Source organism: Geotrypetes seraphini, chromosome 7 (genome assembly GCF_902459505.1).
Source record: "Geotrypetes seraphini chromosome 7, aGeoSer1.1, whole genome shotgun sequence".
NCBI classification, from domain to species: domain Eukaryota; kingdom Metazoa; phylum Chordata; class Amphibia; order Gymnophiona; family Dermophiidae; genus Geotrypetes; species Geotrypetes seraphini.
This window is the reverse complement of record NC_047090.1, coordinates 54,627,267-54,645,326: the sequence shown is the minus strand read 5'-3', so window position 1 is coordinate 54,645,326 and position 18,060 is coordinate 54,627,267. Positions and strand designations below refer to the sequence as shown.

General features: G+C 40.8%; 1 protein-coding gene across 1 annotated transcript in view; it reads left to right on the top strand.

The window, feature by feature from the left end:
* DNM1L (dynamin 1 like) overlaps nt 1-18,060 on the top strand; it is a 245,696-nt gene that overhangs the window by 108,029 nt on the left and 119,607 nt on the right. The window contains exon 6 of the mRNA XM_033953060.1: nt 11,410-11,572. Within this exon, the coding sequence (XP_033808951.1) occupies nt 11,410-11,572 (163 nt within the window). The remainder of the gene's footprint in view (nt 1-11,409; nt 11,573-18,060) is intronic.

Sequence of the window (18,060 nt, the reverse complement as noted above, 5' to 3'; positions counted from 1 at the left end):
AGGAACAACCATACTTGTTTAGATTTTCACTTCTGATTACAAATACAGCCTTTAATTTGTGAAGAAAGATTTCCATTTCAGAGGCTAGACCTGTACAATAAACTCCTAAATTTTATATTTTCAGTTCTTTTAGGTGACTGAGAACATTTCTCAGTTTCCATGATTAGTTAAAAATTCTGTCTTTTAAAAAATATAATGCTAGTAAAATTTAGTGCTTAGAATAAAAAATCTGTAGAATGAGCAAATGTAATGTCACCTGTGTTTTGGAAAAAGTCAAAATATCTCAACGTACTGCCACATACCCATGGCCCCACATTGTCTGCAAAGCAGAATGTGGCCAATGCATTGACCCCACTACCATACCACCACATTGCCAGCTACCATCATGGCACCAAGATCTCGCTGCCTTGAGCTGAAATTGCCAGCCTTTGTTGTTGTCAACATTGCTTCCTCTGGCATAACCTGCCTTCTAGTGGCACAACCAGCCTTGGCATCGGTTCATAGTCAGTCGCGCGCCGACAATGGAGGGCAGACAATTCAGTGCAAGACACCAGCGTGCTGCGGGAAAATTTAGTTTTAAAGAGCTCCAAAGCAGGGTGTGAGTGAGGAACCCCCCCACTTTATTGCATAGTGTTCGCACTGCTGTTAGGCGGGGGGGGGGGGGGGGGGTTGGAACCCTCCATTATAAAGAAAACGGAACTTTTTCAGATTTTTTTTTTTTTTCGGGAAAAGTTCTGTTTTCTCTATAATGTGGGGGGGAGTTGCACTCCCCTCGCCCCTCCTCCCAACGGCAGCGCAAACAGTATGCAATAAAATGGGGGGGGTTCCCCCCACACCCCCTATCGGAGCTCTTTAAAACTAAGTTTTCCCACGGTGTGCTTGTGTCTTGCGCCAAATTGTCAGCGCTCGATTGTCGGCGCACTGGTGTCTGGCGCGCGATTGTCCCATCACCCTTGGCATCACTTGCTTTTTCCTTTCGCACATTAAAGATTCCTGTCTCTGAGGTGATTTACTGCAGCATTATGACTTGTACCCAGACTTGATCTCTGTCTCTTGGTATTCAAAATCGCCCCAATAGGGCACAAATCTTCATGCACAAATTTACATCTACTTTGAATGTGTGAAAGCATGTGCTATTTTTTTAATGAATATGTATTTTATAAAATACATGTGCAAACCTCAAATCTGCCCCAGCTATACCCAGCTATACCCCTTCAGAAGTGCTTGTGTCGGCTATGTAAAATAGCATAAGAATATATAAAGCACCAAAAAAAGAGGCAAATATATATGAGTAGACTGTAAAGCATTGAAACCTTGTGAAATAAAAACAGGTGTACGTCTCACAATGCCACTTTTGCACTTCTTCCTATTACTAATATATATAAAAATACCATTTCAGCTATTTTTTCTTTCATTTGCATCTTTGCTTTCCTGACTACATGACCAGCCTCTCTTAACCTTTCCAGATATTTTTGCCTGTATTCTTCTTCCTCTTCTTTTTTATTCTTAATTTTTAATTTTAATTTTGCATTTTTACTTTATCTTGTTTATTTCTATACATCAGCGTTCCTTTACTGAGTTTATTTAAAGTTGCCTAGGCTGGTTTTTTTGTCACATCTACAAATGCAATGAACATGACGCTGAGATATTCATTTTTTTAATAATAGAGGTATCACGTTGACACACTTTTTGTTTTCAGTTTGGTGTAAATAAGCTGATAGTTTCAGCTCTGAGTACTGCAGTGTTTTCACCCATGTAAATAATTTATTGGTCTCATTTCAGAGGACTTTAATTTATGCCTAGTTTTCACGTATGAATATCCATTAAATACTTCCATTTACAGCGTTTTTTTTCTAATCAGTCTCAGGTACGCTCTTTTTTATCCTCTGTGCTTTCTTTCTACATTTTTGCAACTTTTCAATACTTTGGTCTCTCTTTTCGGCATAGATTTTCTTTATACAGATGTTTCGGTCTCTGGTTTTCTCCATTGACTGTCCTTTTAACTGAACACATAATAATAATAGTAATTTTATTCTTATATACCGCCAAAGCCATGGTAGTTCAAGGTGGTTTACATTAAGAAGAGCTTGACAATCAGCGAAGTAGTCACAATGTTATTAAGTCAGCGAGGTAGTCGCAGTGTTAAATCATCGGATACATGTATACAGAATAGGAGAGCTAATGAACTATAAATCATTGGGTAACAAATCAGTTAAAAAGATTCATTTTTACTAATTTTCTAAAACTAAAATAGGATGAGGAGTGCATAATAATGTGACCCAGCCAATCATTCAGTTTACCTGCCTAGAAGGCTAGAGTTCTGTCCAGGAATCTTTTATAACGGCAGGCCTTTATTGTTGGATGGATAAACATGTGGATTCTATGTCAAATTAAATTGGGAAGCCAGGTAAAAAGAGGCCAAACCAAAGATTGATTTGAAACAGAGACAAGAAAATTTAAACAGAACTCTTGCTTCCAGGGGCAGCCTGTGAAGTTTTTGATAATAGGGAGTTATATGTTCCCATTTTTTAAAACCGAAAATCAGTCATACTTCTGAATTTTGGATAACTTGGAGTCTTTGAAGGGTTTCCTTGAAAGTTCTCAGATAGATGATATTGCAATAGTCAAGTATACTTAGAATAGAAGATTGTACCAGTAGACGGAATGATGCTGCATCAAAGTATTTTCTGATGGTTCTTAGTTTCCATAATGTCAAGAAGCATTTTCTCGCCAATAAGTCCATGTGAGCATCTAAAGTAAGGTATCGGTCAAGGGTCACTCCCAGAATTTTTATGGACTCGTCAATAGGGAAGTCATGTCCATTCAAGTGAATTGTTGAATCTTTGATTTTATCGTTTGGGCTCGCCAGGAAAAATTTGGTTTTATCTGCGTTGAGTTTCAATTTGAATTCTGTCATCCATTTGCTTTAGGATAAATCATTTGCTTTAGGATAAATGCTAGATGATTCTTTGTCTCAGAAGTCAAGTGTGTAAGGGGAAGAACTATGGTGATGTTGTTTCCATAGATGTAGAATTTGACTTTTAAGCTTTGCAATAGATTCCCAATAGGGCAAGGTAAATGTTAAACAGAGTAGGGGATAGAGGGGAACCCTATAGAACTCCACAAGAGTTTGTCCAGCTGCAGGAATGTTTATCACTGTAGGCTTGGTAAGATCGTTTACTCAAAAACCCCTGAAACCAATTTAACACTTTACCAGAAAGTCCGATTGACTCCAAACAGTCTATTAGAATGTCGTGATCGACTAAGTCGAAGGCACTACTTAAATCTAGTTGCAGGACTAGTGCACTTGTACCTTGACTAAGTAAACTATGAAGGAAATCTAGCAATGAAGCAATGACTGTTTCAGTACTAAAACCTGAACGAAAGCCTGATTGATTCTCTTGTAGTATGCTGAAGTTATCCAAATACATTACTAAATTCTGATTAACCAGACCTTCCATCAGTTTTACAAATAAGGGAATGCTCACAATAGGTCTGTAATTAATTGTCAGCTTGTTGGATTCCTTGGGATTTTTTATAATCAGTGTGATTAGAATCTGACCTAAATCCTCGGGAAATGTACCGGTCAATAATAGAGATGAAAGCCAGTTATATAACTTGGCTTTGAAGGTGACAGGAGCAACTTTCATGATATTTGGTGAGCAACAGTCTAATCTGCAGTAAGAATCAGCGTATTTCATATAAGATTTGCAGAATTGCTGCCAAGTAGGAATAGTAAAGTTATTCCAGAACATGTCTACCCTAGGTTCGTCTTTGTATTATGCCACTGGGTAGATCAGATGGTTGGATGTGGGGACCGGCAGTTTGGATCTCAAATTAATGATTTTACATTACATTACATTACATTAGGGATTTCTATTCCGCCATTACCTTGCAGTTCAAGGCGGATTACAAAAGAATTATCCAAGATGTATTACAACAAGAACTTACAAAAAAAAAAAAAAAATTGGTCATTTTCAAAAAGAGTAAGAAATGGGTAAGGTTATTTGTTTGGGGTAGTTGGCTTTAGTGAGAGGTGGACTTTGAGACTTGCGGTATTTCTTTTTTCAGAGTTTTCTTGAAGAGTATGGTCTTTATTTCTTTTCTAAAATTGATAAAGCTAAAAATTCTTCTACATTGTACAACATTTTAAAATCAATAGATCCAAAAAACAAAATAAATAATACCATTCAAAAATCCACATTAAAAGCTCAAGAATTAGCTGATGCTTTTACTCAAAAGATCAATAATATTCGTAATTCTTTTATCTCAAATAGAGAATGACACGGTGGCAGTTTACCCGCGGCCACCGCATTTTAGCCGCGGGTCACCCGCCGAAAACGGGGAAGAAAACTAGCAGTCGCTGCGGCGACGGGAACAAGGCCATTCACCGCCCGCGGGGCAGTGAATGGTCTTGTCCCCGCAGTGAGGCATGAAGGATCGCGCGGTCCCCGCAGCTCACACCCGCCTGCCCAATCGATTCTAGTGTTTAGCCAGCTCTCTCCCTTCTCCTCACCTTAGTTTGTAGATTTTCTTTTTCGGCGACCCGCACGCTATCAGAGAGCCGCGCACGCGCGGCTGCTCAGTGTTCAATCTTCTGCTCTGACGCAACCGGAAACAGGAAGTTGCAGCAGAGCAGAAGATTGAACACTGAGCAGCCGCGCGTGCGGGTCGCTGAAAAAGAAAACCTATAAACTAAGGTGAGGAGAAGGGAGAGAGCTGGCTAAACACTAGGATCGATTGGGCAGGCAGGTAGTGGCTGTGGGGACCGTGCGATCGCTAGTGTTCCCGGCTCAAATTGGAAGGAGGGAGTGAAAGGGAAAAGGATTCTGGGCCAAGGGGATGAAAACGGAAGAAAAATCCACAGCAGGGAAGGACAGGCAGGTGAGCCAGATGCTAGAAGCAGGGGGGGGGGGGGGGTAGAAAGAGGGAAAAAAGCTAGATGGGGTTGAAAAGAAGAGACACATTGGTATGGAAGAGGAAGATAGGGGAAATCTGGACACAGGAAGGTGGAAATCTGGACACAGGAAGGTAACAGAAAGAGGGGAAATTATGTGCATGGGGCATAGGGACAGAGACATAAAGGGGACATGCCATGGGGATGGTATATGGACACAGGGGGGGGGGCAATGGCAGATACATAGGGGAGATATTAGAAATGGGGAAAATAGGAGCACAGAAGCGAGATGGTTTGTGGGGATGGGACAGGGACCGAGCTCGCAGGCTGCAGTGGCTTACACAAATTACATTGTAACGTGCCATGAAAATAAGAGGGAGAAAGGTAGATAGATAGGCCACGCGAGAGGAGCTGAAGGGTGGTAGAAAGGAACAGATGGTAAAGGAGGGAGGGAAGGGTGGTGGTGGAAAGGAATAGGACAGACATCGAAGGAGGGTGGAGAGGAACAGACCCTGAAGGGAAATGTGGAAGACAGAATGGGAAGAAGACAGATGCCAGACTATGGGGGAGCGGAGGGAAGAAGATGGGTGCTAGACCAATTGGGGGGGGGGGGGAGTGAAGGGAGAGGCACAGTAACAGCAAATGGAAGACGCAGAGAGAAGACACACAGTGGATGGAAGGAATTGAATGAGAAGAAGTGGAAAGCAGAAACCAGACAACAAAGGTAGAAAAAAAATTCTATTTATTTTTTGCTTTAGTTGTGTTGATAAAAATTTATAAACAAAGCCCTGTCAGCTGAACATCTCTTTCTCTAGTTCAGCAGCAGGAACTTTGATTTATAAGAAAGGAATAAGCTAAATATTACAGTACTAAGGCTTATATGGATGCAGCGGGAACGGTGACGGGGCGGTGAATGGGATGGCAGTGGCGGTGACGGGGCGGTGAATGGGATGGCGGTGACGGTGACGGGGCGGTGAAGGGAACGGCGGTGACGGGGCGGTGCAGAAGATGGTGGGCCGGTGACGGGGCGGTGACGGGGACATATTTTTTCCCCGTGTCATTCTCTAATCTCAAACACAACAAATAATACAAGTCTCGATCAAACAAAATTCATACCAACAGCAAGATGTTCCAATTTTAAAATTCCTTCAATTAAAGACATAGAATCTCTTTTTCAACAAGTTAACGTAAAAAGTTCCCGCTCTGAAATCATCCCACCTCTTTACCTAAAAAAACACTTTTCTCATTTTAGACCTTTTATTCATTCTCTTATTCAGAAGAGTCTACTCACTGCTACTGTCCCATCCCTATGGAAGACCGCAATCATTACTCCCATTCTTAAAAACCATAAAATTAGTATAAACGAACTTTCCAATTACCCCCCGATAGCTAACATACCATTCTTAGCTAAATTAACAGAAAAATTGATATTCAACCAACTCTCTGACTTTATAGAAAATACTAACGCACTGCATCCTAACCAAACAGGCTTTCAAAAATTTCACAATACAGAGTATTCTTTAATAGGTCTAACATCGAATATACAATATTTTTTAGACCATCACAAATCTGTTATTCTTTTTTCTTTAGATATTTCCGCTGCCTTCGACACTATAGACCATGATCTACTTCTACACAGGTTAGAAGCAATAGGCATAAACGAGAAAGTTCTTTCTTGGTTCACCTCTTATCTTGCTAATCGCACTTCTTCGGTCAGGCGTTTTTTTTTTTTTATTATTATTTTTTTTATTTATTAATTTTCAAATAAACAATCAAGTATACACTTGTACAGAAAGGAGCGGCATTAAAGAACACATTCCAAACAAGACAGTAGTTATAATCAAAGAAAAATAATCTTAATCTCCTCCTCAAGTCCTCCTATTATGGATCCAAGATGTAAAACGGTGAGCCTTATGCAAATCTTAGCAATATATCAATAAGAAGAAAAACAGGAACACTTAGCTGAGGAAGTGACCTAATCAAATAATGAACGCTCATGTTGTATTAATCCCAGCTTTCAGGTGTGCAGCTGACAGAAAGGTTGTCAGTTGTATAGGCTCAAAGAAAACATATTTTTGCTTTTGATATAATATCACACATTTACATGGGTGTCTTAAGAAGAAGGAGGCTCCAAGAGCGATAACTCCCGGCTTCAAAATTAGAAATTCATGACGACGCCTTTGGGTATCTCGAGCCAGATCTGGAAATATTTGTATTTTAAATCCCAAAAATTCTTTTCACTTATTTTTGAAGAAAAGTCTCAGCAACCAGTTTTTATCCGGTGCCAAGGCAACAGTGAGAAGTAAAGTTGCTGGTGTCGCAATTTCCTTGTCCGACTGTTCTAATATCAGTGAAACATTTAGATTCTGTTGGACCTCTGTAGGTAGTTGTTGTGGTTCTTGATATTGTTGATGTTGTCCTTCAATTTTCCGAATAGGCAGATAATAAGCCTGAGTTAAAAGTGGAAGCAGTTGTTCTGAAATATCCAAAATTTCTACCATATATCTTTTTATCATTTCTCTCGGCGGTATTGTTGCCACTTTAGGAAAATTAATCAACCTGAGATTGTTATTACGAGAAAGATTATCTAAAGCTTCCAATTTTCTTCTCATATTTATATTGTCTTTCATTAACGTTTCACTAAGTTGTTTAGTGGCAGCATTTGAATCTTTAAGGTCCTGAAAATCTGTTTGTAAACCTTTAATATTTGTTTCATGGATATTTAGCTTTGATTCAATTTGGGAAATTTGGGGTTTTATAGATTTTGCCAAATCTGCCACCAGATCCCATATCGCCTCAAGAGTTATTTCTCTGGGTTTCTCTATTTCAACAGTTTGTACTTTTTGTATAGGAAAATTAGCTATAGCTGACCTTGCCTCCTGCATGCTGTTTTCCTGGAAGCTGCTTTCCCTCTTGCTGCTCTGTGCCTCAGCCATTACCGGACTCACAACACAGGAGTCCACATCCATTCTCCCCTGTCCGATGACCAAAGCCTCACTGGACAGGAGCTCACCAACCTCAGATGGCTCTGCTGTCCGGGGGGAGCTGGTATGCTGAGGAAGAGGGGGTGGAGTTCTGGCGTCGGGGCTTAGCGATATTTCCAAGCCCGGGGAGACCACATCCTGCTCACCAACGAGTGCTCCCAACGGGGAAGCCGACGCCACCGCCAACACTTCCTGCATCCGGCGAATTAGTTCCTCGATGTTGCCAAGTCTAGCGGGGTCAAGGCGCCGCGAGGCTACAGCGGCACTTCGTCCCCTTCTCTTCGGCATTGCTGGATGAGGTAAACACCGTGAAGAAGAAAAAAAAGCAGGTACTCGCTCTCGGTTCTAATCGGGACGCTCAGCTAGCTGCCCCGTCGGCCATCTTGGACCCCTATCTTCTTCGGTCAGGTTTAATAATGAACTGTCCACAACTTACTCCTCCTCTTTCGGAATCCCTCAAGGATCCATTCTGTCCCCTCTCCTGTTTAATATTTTTCTCTCCCCATTATTAAGCATCTGCCAGTCCATAAGCTTCATTCCTTTCTCTTATGCCGATGACATCCAACTCATTCATCCCTTGGACCCGGAAAATAATAACGATATTACATCCATCAATCACAAATTGGAAACAATACAAAACTGGCTCAACTCAAACAAATTGGCACTAAATATAAATAAGACTAAATCAATGTTATTTACCTGGAAAAAAGACATAACCCTGACAAACTCGTTCATCCTTAATAATATTCCACTCAACCTAGTCTCCTCTGTAAAAATCCTTGGAGTAATAATTGATGATAAATTGCTTTATCACGAACACATTTCTCTTACTGTCAAAAATTGCTTCTTCAAATTATGTCTTATCCGATCGATCGCCAAATTTCTTAGTTCAAATTCGATCAAGATATTAATTCATTCCTTAATAATAGCAAAACTTGACTATTGCAATGCACTTCTTCTTAACATTACTCAGAAAGAAAAAAGGAGACTTCAGTTAATACAAAATACGGCAATCAAATTAATATATAACGCGAGGAAATATGACCACTTCTCACCATTGCTGATAGACGCCCATTGGCTTCCAATCGGTCATAGGATTATCTTTAAAATAATGTTGCTTATTTTCAAAACACTAGCATCCAATGAACCTCAATTTATATCTAGATCTCTAATCCCACACAGTACTCAACGTCCTCTTCGTTCATCTGGTCAAAATCTTCTTTCAGTTCCCTCTCTGAAAATTATAGGAACAAGAAGATCTGATATGTTCACTGTGATGGGACCTCAATGGTGGAACGCTCTGCCTCAATATATTAGAATTGAAAATGACGTCACAATATTTAAAAAATCTTAAAAAACCTACCTGTTTAAAGATGCTTTTAATATCTAAAACTTCTTACATTTTTTAGAGAGGTTTCTAATCGTGCTATGGTTTAACTACCCCTTACCTCCTTGTTTTTTCCTTTTATCTACCAAAAATTGAAAATTGTAACTTTTACTTTTTCCCTCCCAACTCATGTTTGTACCTTATGTAATTATATTGTTAAAATGTTAGTTTCTCTTTATTATTCTTTACTTGGATTTTGTACATCGCTTAGTAATTTTAATAGGCGATTCATCAAATGTATTAAGAAACTTGAAACTTGGATGCCGTCAGTAGATTGGCGATTTGGTTGTCTAGTTTGGCTGCTTGAGTGGCCAGGAGGCCATCATATAGTTTTTTCCATTTGACCTCCTTAATTGGGGGGGTATGAGAATGGGGTGTGAGTTTTCCTATGTCTGGTTGCGGTGTTGTGGATGAGGTGGTTATTCAGGTAGTTTGGACTGTCTCCATATAAAGTCTTAAATAGTAGGCAGTAGAATTTAAATTGTATTCTTGCTGGGATCGTAAGCCAGTGCGATTGGAGATATGCTTCTGTAATGTGATCATGTTTCTTTAATGAGTAGATGAGTCTTAGTGCTGTGTTTTGGATAGTTTGTAGTTGTTTTGTTATGGTTTTAGGGTATGGGAGATAGAGGATATTACAGTAGTCAAGTAGGCCTAGTATTAAGGACTGAACTATGAGCTGGAATTGAGTTTTCTCGAAGAATTTCCGAACTTGTCTTAAGTTTCTCATGACTAAGAATGACTTTTGTATTGTTTTATTGATTTGCGGTTGCATGGTGCAACATCTGTCAATAGTTATTCCTAGCAGTTTTAGGGTGGTTTTTATGGGGTAGTTGATTGCGTTGATTTCAATGTTGGTTATGGTTGGTATTTTGTTGTTTTCTAGGAGGATGAATTTCGTTTTATCTGGGTTCAATTTCAGTTTGTGATCTTTCATCCAGGTTGCTATTGATTTTAGTGTTTGGTATATTGTGTTCGTCATGGAGAGTTCAGGTTGATCGAAGGGTATGAGAATGGTAATGTCATCGGCATAGCTGTAGGAGGTTATGCCTTGTTTGTCCAGTTGAGAGCTGAGGGAGGCTGTATAGAGATTGAAGAGAGTCGGGGATAGAGGGGATCCTTGGGGAACTCCGCAGGGGTTTGACCAAGGTTCAGATTTTTGTTTGTCTGATTTTACTCTATAGGTTCTTGATTTAAGGAATCCTTCAAACCATGTGTATACTTTATCTGTGATACCTATTGTATCCAGGATTTGTAGTAGAATGTTATGGTTAAAAAACACTGCTAGCGCATCTGCTGATGGTGGAGAGTCTGAGGTAGAGCAGGAAAAGGCCTGTGTGTCTAATTCAAAAAGATTTCTGGTGTTAATGTTTGGTGATCCAATTTTTTGAGCATAAAAATTAGTGCATTTTATTGTTATTAGTTTTTATATTCTTTTAGCTTTAGTGTCCAATTCGCTCTCCCTTTACTGTCTCCTGATTTCAGCCATTGTCTTTCAAGTTTTTGTAACTCCCGTTTCATTGTTCCTAACTTGTTGTCAAACCAGCCTTCCAAATTTTTGTTTCTCTTTTTTCTTAATTTGATGGGGGCCATTTTGTTTAGTATCTGCGTACTCATATTGTTCCAAAAATCTACAGAAAAGGAATCTAAATCTGAGTTAGAAGTTAGGTCATATTGTGACCAGAATTCCACTGGGTTCACCAAACCTACTAGCTATCACTTTCTTATTCCTTTTAACCTCATTGGATTTGATTAGGGAACGTCTTACTTGTCAACTGAATTGGAAGTTGCATAATCGGTGGTCTGACCATAAGGAATCAGTCCAGATAGCTTGCTTCTAGGATCTTGTATGTCATGCCTCTTTTCAAAATCGCTTTTCCATAGTATGTCTTGTGGTACTTGATGTTAGCATATATATTTATAACCTCCTATATGCACTACAATTCATTTACTGCTCTTTTGTTCAATGCTACTTGACTGACTGTGTTATCTGTGTGCATTTACAATTTCTCCTGTGTACCACCATATGTAATATTTACCTCCAGAGATCTTCCGAGCTTATCTGATGTGTTTTGAATTATGTTACTGCTTTGTAATTAACATTGCACTCCCTCTGGTTGAGCTTTTTTTCTTTTCTCTAGGTACCTGTGGGTGATCAGCCCAAAGACATTGAACTCCAAATCCGGGAACTAATCTTTCGATATATCAGCAACCCAAATTCTATCATTCTGGCTGTCACTGCTGCCAACACAGATATGGCAACATCTGAGGCACTTAAAATTGCCAGGGAAGTTGATCCAGATGGTAAGCAGCGGCGAAAAACAAACATGGCATCTTGCTGCTAGATTATAGATTGTTTTTGCTTTCAGAAATGTTGACCTGAAAACTGACATCCTTAGAAATGTTTTCATATTTGGTTTATCTCAGGACAAGCAGGCAGCATATTTTCACGTGAAGGTGACATCATTCACGGAGCCTGATATGAACAGTGCAAAAAGTGTACTGTCTCGAGACTGCCCGCACTGCGTGTGCGCCAGTGCCTTCCCACTCAACAGCTCGTGAAGCCATCAGCTCTCAGTTTTCTACGGAGCTGAGAAGCTGTGTTCTTTTGGAGTCAGTCCAAAAGTATGTCAAACTCAAGTTTTGTGCTTTCCCAGTAATTATCTTCGCCATTATTTTACTTTTCTTTTTTTCTACTTCCCCTTTGTAAAAATTTTCATTTTTCCCAGTTTTCATTTTTTGGCCTTCTAACCCTACCAAGCCTGTATTCAGCCCGGGAGCATCGAGCCTTTTTTGGGAACAAATTTACTTGACCTCCCCGGATCATTGAGTCCTTCAATCTTGCATCGGCGGTCTTCCCCTCCATGCCAATTCCTTCCAGTGGCTTTAAGCAATGCACTTGTACAACAGGACCATTTCCACATAATTGGTGTTTTCAGTGCCTTGGGTCTTGACTCTTGTCAATACTGCTCCACACTTCAAAAAAGATCACTGAAGACTAGACAGCTCTAGTTCAAAAAACTATTTGGATTGTCATCGGGAGCACTTTATCTCTGATGTCAAGCCACAAAAATCATCTTCAGCATCGAAACTGGCACCGACATCAACTCCTTGGTTGACTTCGGTGTCCTTGTTGCTGCCACAATCAGGAACACTCAGTAAAATGGCCTAAGAAGCATAAGTATGCTTCTTCTTCCAGGTATGCATCGGCGGCATCTCAAACAACCACACCCATCGATGCATTCTAAGCATTGGCGCAAAGCCACTTTGCCATCTTTACAAGTGGTGTCTCCTCAAAGGCATGCCTCATTGAGGTCACCAACATCTGCATACCCTACGGTACATTCTGTAGCAATGACAACCATAGTACCAGTGCCCTTTCTTCAAGAGCAGATAAGAGAACTCATACAAAGGGAATTGGCTATTATGTTGCAGACCCAGACAAACTCAAGCTCCTCCTGTGACATAACCGGTACCAGCCCAGTCCAATCAGCAATCTAAGCGGTCCTCCGGAGAGGGTTCTCGTGCTCCCCAGTGGCGTCGCTCAAGATTGAGAGAATCATCATCTAGGCATTGAAGTTCTTCTCATTCTACATTAGATCGATGTTATAGAACATACAGAAGTACCTCTCGACATTCTTCTCGACGTCTTAGTCAATACTCATTCCCACCTCAATATCACCTGTCTTGACATTCCCCAGGGCATAAAAGAATATGACTCTGACTTGTCTAATCATTCTTTCTTTGAATGGCCTTTGCTCTTGGCTGAGAAATCTATGGGATCTCTTCAGACCTACCTCCACCACCTCCCAAGAGATCACCTCCAGAGAGTCTCTCATTTACAAAATTTATCCAGTAGATGGGTCAAGCCCTGCCAATCAACATGGAGTTGGAGTCTGAACCCAGGGCAGAACTCTTTGATGCATTGGACTATAAACAGATACCAAAAGATTGTCTAAAGCTCCCTTTTCACAACCTGATGAAATATACCATGCTTAAGAATTGGGAAGCACCACTGTTGGCTCCTGTTGCCCCAGGGTTCAATCATGCCCGAGTTTTAATAAACCACAGCTTCAGAATAAGTCGTTCTTGGTAGAGTCTGTGTTGAATAAAAGCTAGCAACTCCAGAATCTACACTAGCACCTCTCCAAGTAGAGAAGAAAGTATATTGGAAAATTTGGTCAAAGACTTTCAAATCTCAATGCTAACCAGCAGGATTTTGAGTTGCAATATTTATGACTTTATACATGAAGCCATTAGTTTAAAAACTAACCCAATATAAACAGTACATATGAGATGACCAACTAAATAATTTCTAACATATTACCAATGACCACCTGGAAGCAAGAAAGTATATGGCCAAATCAGTATTTGACACTTTTGATGTCACCTCAAGAGCAGTGGCATTATCTGTTGCCATGAGGAGGCAAGCATGGCTAAGAGTGTTGGATCTGGACACCAATGTACAAGAATGCTTGGCCAATATTCCCTGTTTGGGTGATGAGCTCTTTGGGTGAAGAGAAGATAGAAGAGGCCACCCAAAAGATTATCAGATGTCGAGTTTCCAAGCGCTTCTATAATCCCAAGCACTATATCTATCTATATTTATATATGGGATTTGATATACCTCTTGGACAAGATTTATTAAGCGGTTTACAATCAGGTACTCTTATTATCCCAGACGAAGATACTTGCCATCATCTACCTTGTCCAGAGTTCCTACTCAAAGATGCCTTAGGCCTCAGAATGCCCAACCCCAAACTCAACAAAAATCCCAACAGTCTTTTTGACTTTATACTATAGAGCCTAGCCAGTGTCTTACAACCTCTTCCCCAGACTCTTAATATTGGGGGTCATCTCACTCATTTCCATCAATGTACCCTCATTACATCAGACAACTGGGTCCTTCAAATTGTAATACAATGTTACACTCTTCACCACCCAAGCCATCCTCCAAAAGAAGGTCATCTTTCAATTCCCATCAGATTACCCTTCCTTGCCAAGAATTCTAAACTCTTCTACAGTTCAATGCAGTCTAGCAAGTTCTTTAAAGGAGAGGGGCCGAGGGTTCTACTGCCAAGTATTCCTTAATATTGATAAAGACCAGAGGTCTCCATCCAATTCTGGACTCTTGTGTTCTCAACAAATGCTTAGTAAAGGTTTAATTCACAATAGTCTCTCGGGGAACCCTGTTAACCACTATTAGAGAAAAACAACTAGCTCTATCTGGATCTGCAAGAAGCTTACACGTGTATTCCCATTCTCCCAGCCCACTGGAAATATCTTCACTTTTGAGTAGGCGCACACTTCTTCCAATACAAGGTGTTTCCATTTGTCCTAGTGTCAATACCCAGAGTATTCACAAAATGTTTAGTTGTGGTGGCTGCAAAACTCCGATCATACAGCTTTCATGTATTCCCTTATCTGGATGACTGACTGATCAAGGCTTCTTCACCTCAAATAGCTCACCTAGCCATCAATTGAATGATCAGTCTGCTGAAGCTTCTGGGATTTGCAATCAATCTTCCATCTTCATCCAACTCTGGAGTTTATTGGAGCCCTTCTAGATACAACTCAAACTCGTACATTCCTGCCACAACAGAGACTTGACTCTGATCCAAGTCTGCCAAAAGTATCCACTCTTTAATGCATCACTACATGCCAAATGATGCATCTGCTAGGTCATATGGCATCAACCGTTCAAGTAATTCCAGTTACACGCCTCCATCTCGGAGAACCTCAATGGACACTTTTGACTCGGGTCACAAATAGACTATCCCAGAAGCTGCAAGCTAACTCAAAATTCTGACAATACGTTCAGTGGTGGCTAACACTGTCAAATATGCCCAGAGGCCCACACTTTGCTTTATCTGAAAATATTGACAATGGATGCTTCCATGTTCAGGTGGGAATCCCACCTCGATGGCCTCCACACTCAAGCCAGCTGGAATACTCTCCACATTAATCTCCTCAAACTTTGAGCAATCCACAGTGCTCTCCATATCTTCCAAGATCGCCTTCTCAGTCAAGTAGTACTGAACTGAACAGACAACTAAGTAGCTACGTACTACATGAACAAATGGAGGGACAGGGTCTCACTCACTTTGTCAAGAAGCAATACAGATGTGGACCTGTCGCAATACATTTCTCAAAGCTGTATTATCTAGCAGGAAAACGGGACATTCTGACAGACAAGCTCCTTCAACCTCATGAGTGGCCACTCAGCTCAGCTGCTTTACATCAGATATTCTCTTATTGGGGAACTCTACAGATAGATCTCTGCTTTCCCGAACAATCACAAACTTCCAGTTTACTGTTCCAGAATTTACACTCCCAATTGACTAGAAACAGATGCTTTCCTGCTAGACTGGACAAACAAGTTTCCTATGCATTCCCTCCAATTCCTCTAATTGGGAGGACTCTAATCAAGCTCCAACAAGAGCCAGCCACCATGATCCTCAGCTCCTCGGTGGCCAAGACAACCTGGTTCCTTTTCTTCAACTCAGTGTATGGGAACCCATTTCACTACAAATATTTCAAACCTTGCTAGCACAGAACAAGGGATCCCTTCTCCATCCCAATCTCTATTCGTTAACTCTCATGGCATGGTATCTTTCTCCCAGCGAGTAGATACATTCGCCCTATCTGCACCAGTAATAGCCCATCATAACAGCTTTCAGAAAACCTTCCACGCAGTGTTACTACTTCAGGTGGACATTCTTCTAACTCTGGTGTCACTGACAATCATACAACAACAAAAGAGTCTGTGGAGAGTGATGGTCCAGATGTAGACTTGAGTTCAATGTCATAATCCATATAAAAACATCTAGGACCCAATCCACTGTGATCTTGGACCCAACACGGTCCATGTTTTGACAGTAATGTCTTCCTCAGGAGGTCCCTGTGGTCTTAAAATAGAAGCTCGTGGATTATGGATCAGTCCTAATGAGCAAATCCTGAAGTGACTCCCAGTGGATTGGGTCCTAGATGTTTTTATGTGGATTATGACATTGAACTCTTAATAAAGTCTACATCTAGAACATCACTCTCCACAGACTTTTGTTGCTGTTGAACCTTTATTCTGTGGAGTCAATAAGGTCAATTTTTCATTTCGTTACCGACAATCATTACTTCTGGACACATGTCCTATTGACATCAGTCCTTGTGTATCTCCTACACCTCTCCAACTCTAGTCTTAAAATCACTTCAGTAAGAGTACATCTCGGTGCTATCAATGCTTTTCATCACTGGATAACAAACCATTATCTGCACATCTGTTGATCTCCAGATTTATGAAAGACCTTTCGTATCAAACCTCTAGTTGCTTGGGATCTTAATATACTTTCAATTTTGATGAAGTCTCCCTTTGAAACGCTGGCATCTTTCCCTCTCAAACATCTCACCTGAAACGTAGTTTTCTTAATCTACATCCTATCTACACACCGAGTCAGTGAACTTCAAATGCTTATGTCAGATTCTCCTTATAAGACATTCTACCACGATAGGGTAGTTTTTTGCACACACTCCCAAGTTCCTCCCGAAAATTGTCACGAAATTTCATTTGAACCAGTCTATAGTTCTACCTTTCATTTTTCCAAGACCACATTCTCACCCTAGAGAGACTGCGTTCCATGCATTGGACTGTAAATATGCATTGGCTTACTGCCTGGATCGAATCAAGCCTCACAGAACTTCACAAAACTTCTACCTAACTGTTCCCGTCATTCGATCCTAACACTTGAAGCTCCAGTCACCAAGAGCAACATCTCCAAATGGGGCTCAAGGGTCTCTCGTACGAAGAGAGACTGAACAAATTGCAGCTCTACACTCTCGAGGAATGTAGGGAGAGGGGAGACATGATCGAAACATTTAAGTACCTCACGGGACGTGTTGAAGTGATATTTTCTTTCTCAAGGGACCCTCGGCCACAAGAGGGCACCCGCTCAAACTCAGGGGCGGAAAATTTCATGGCGACACCAGAAAGTATTTCTTCACAGAGAGAGTGGTTGATCATTGGAACAAGCTTCCAGTGCAGGTGATCGAGGCAGACAGCGTGCCAGACTTTAAGAATAAATGGGATACCCATGTGGGATCCCTACGAGAGTCAAGATAAGGAAACTGGGTCATTAGGGCATAGACAAGGGGTGGGTAAGCAGAGTGGGCAGACTTGATGGGCTGTAGCCCTTTTTTGCCGTCATCTTCTATGTTTCTATGTTTCTATCACTTTTTGCTATGCTTGGGCTGGGCTGCTGCTGGAAGATCACAGAGCATAAAGTTAGAGAAATGGCAACCTTATTTATTTATTTAATTCATTTTCTATCCTGTTGTCCTCAAAGAGTGCAGAACTTCCAGATGGGATAGTCTGTTCGGTCAAACAGTTCTACAAAATTTATTTTCTGTGTAAATGCCAAGTACCCTACAACCCTTTAGTTGTCAGCTAGGGAGTCCCACATGTGAGAATATGCTGCCTGCTTGTCCTGTGATAAAACACAGTTACTTACCTTAACAGGCATTATACGGGGATATCAAGCAGACATTCTCACAACCCTCCAACCTCCCCTAGTTGACTTCTTAGCTTTTTTACTGAACTGATGGCTTTGTGAGCCAAGATCTGGTGGGAAGGCACCAGCACATGCATGATAAGAGCAGTCTCAAAACCTTAAAAAGATTTAAACTGACAGTACACTTTTTGCATTGTCCATACCTGGCTCTGTGGATGATGTCACCCACATGTGAGAATATCTGCCTGTTGTCCCTGGATAACACATGTTACAGGTAAATAACTGTGCCTT